This window comes from Pediculus humanus, genomic scaffold (genome assembly GCF_000006295.1).
Source record: "Pediculus humanus corporis 1103172107554 genomic scaffold, whole genome shotgun sequence".
NCBI classification, from domain to species: Eukaryota; Metazoa; Arthropoda; class Insecta; order Psocodea; family Pediculidae; genus Pediculus; species Pediculus humanus.
This window is the reverse complement of record NW_002987169.1, coordinates 1,454-3,582: the sequence shown is the minus strand read 5'-3', so window position 1 is coordinate 3,582 and position 2,129 is coordinate 1,454. Positions and strand designations below refer to the sequence as shown.

The window sequence follows — 2,129 nt, the reverse complement described above, 5'->3', positions numbered from 1 at the left end:
AGACACGTGTGTGTGTGTTTATTATTAATTAAAATTTCTTAATGACAGTATTAAAAAAAAAATGGCGGATAATAAATATTATTAATTAAATAAGTCATCTTGTAACAATCTCTCTCTCTCACTCTTTCTCTCGCTTTCTTTCTCTCTCTCTCTCTTTTCGTATTTTTTTTACGTTTTTCTCATTTTTAGGTAAATTTAAAAAATTTTTACGTTTTCTTACCTCTTCCATCCTTTTCTAAAAATCCAGCCGTTTCGATTTCATTTTCAGCCATTTTCTTTTTTCCTTTTCAACTTACTACTACTTGTACTACTACTACTACTACTACTGCTACTAATTTGTTTATTTATTTAAATAATAATGATAATAATAAAAAATAAATAAATAAAAATAATCACTTAATTTTATTTAACATATTTCACGCACAATTTTTTTTTTTTCATCTAAAAAACAAAAAAAAATTTTTTTTTTTTTTTGGTTATTAATAATAAGAATTCAAGAAGATAGTAATAATAATAATAATATTAATAATAATAATAATAATACGAAGGGCAAATTATAAAAAAACGCATGCATTTATTAATCAATTAATTAAACGCATTTTTTTCTTTTTTTTTTTTTTTTTTTTTTTTTTTTTTAGCTTGGAATTTGTTTTAAATTTAAAAAACTAAAATTTTTTTTTTAAAAAATGTTTTAGGTGACGTAATAATCTTAAAAATAAAATAATCCTTTTTGAACGAAGCCATCCGCCGTTTTTGAAAATAGAAAAAGAAAAAAAGAAAGAAAAGGAAAAAGAAAGAAAAACGTTAATGAACCTGACATTATTGAAAATTAGAGCAAACTTATCGCACACTTTTTTTTTTTTTTTTTTTTTTACCTTTAATGTCGTGTCATTGATCTTATTCTGGTGAGTTTTTTTTTTATTATTATCTTATTTTCTTTTTACACGTCAAAATTTTATTATTTAGTTTTAAAAGTAAACACACTAAAAAAAAAAAAAAATTTTTTTTTAACTAAATCAATCGCGAAAGGTTTGTTTGTTCACCTAAGGGAAAACTCAACCGTTAAAAATAATCGAAATTTAACAAACGTCAGGAATTTTACGTTTTATAAAATGCAAACAACGCACAATCAATACACGCGTTGAATTCATTTACTTGTTATAATAATAATAATAATAATGATGATGATGATGATGATGGTGGCATTATAAAAAAAAATTTGCGACCTTGTTAATATTTTACCTTAGAAAAAAAAAACTCTGAATCGGTTGAATCGATAAGTAAAAAAAAAAATTTTTTTTAATTTTAAATTTAAAATTTTTTAACTTACGCACGTGCACGCACACGCACACACACACTGTCGTCGTATTTTAATAAAAGAAGAAAAAGAAGGAAAAAATAATTCCACGTGATGAGTACGTCATTTGAAAATTTCATAAAAAACTTGTTTTTAACGTGTTGAGGTTAAGTAATGACGTCACATGAGTATTTATTATAAATGTCACGTGCGTCAAAATAAAAAATATTCATATAAAAAAAAAATTTTTTTTTCCCAAAAACAAAACAAAAACAAATAATAATAATAATATTAAGTTATATTGAAATGAAATGATTATCAGTAAAAATGAAAAAATTAAAAATTGATAAGAAAAAATTTTCTTTTGGTTTTTCTCGGAAAATTTTTTTAAAAAAAAAAAAAAAAATTTTACAGGATAATTTACTACAAACTTTGTGTAAAATATTTCCCAAGTTGGATAATTACATCCTTATCACTCTAATCATTACATAATTATAATTTATTAATTTATTTTTATCGTTAACAGAAAAAAAAAAAAAACCATAAATAAAAAATGCGTTGTAAAATAATAATAATAATAATAATAATAATAATAATAAATGTTATCATTTGAAAAAGATGACCTTATTCATTCAGTTTTTGTTTTGTTTTTTTTGAAATAATAATAATAATAATAATAATTTACTAGTTGTACTAGATCAAGTTTTTAAAAATGATTTTTTTTGTTTAAGGTTAAATGATTTTTAAGTTTTTTTTTTATTTTCGTTTTTGTGAGTTATTATCATCATCATCATCATGATCATCCCGTAGGATATCAAAAAAAAAAAAAGGA

General features: G+C 21.4%; 1 protein-coding gene across 1 annotated transcript in view; it reads right to left on the bottom strand.

The window, feature by feature from the left end:
- The window catches only part of Phum_PHUM203310 (sulfate transporter, putative), a gene marked incomplete at both ends in the record, with an annotated part of 4,299 nt that extends 4,027 nt beyond the window's left edge, over positions 1-272 (bottom strand). Inside the window, one exon of the mRNA XM_002425433.1 lies at positions 221-272. Within this exon, the coding sequence (XP_002425478.1) occupies positions 221-272 (52 nt within the window). The remainder of the gene's footprint in view (positions 1-220) is intronic.
- Between the last annotated feature and the right edge of the window lie 1,857 nt (positions 273-2,129).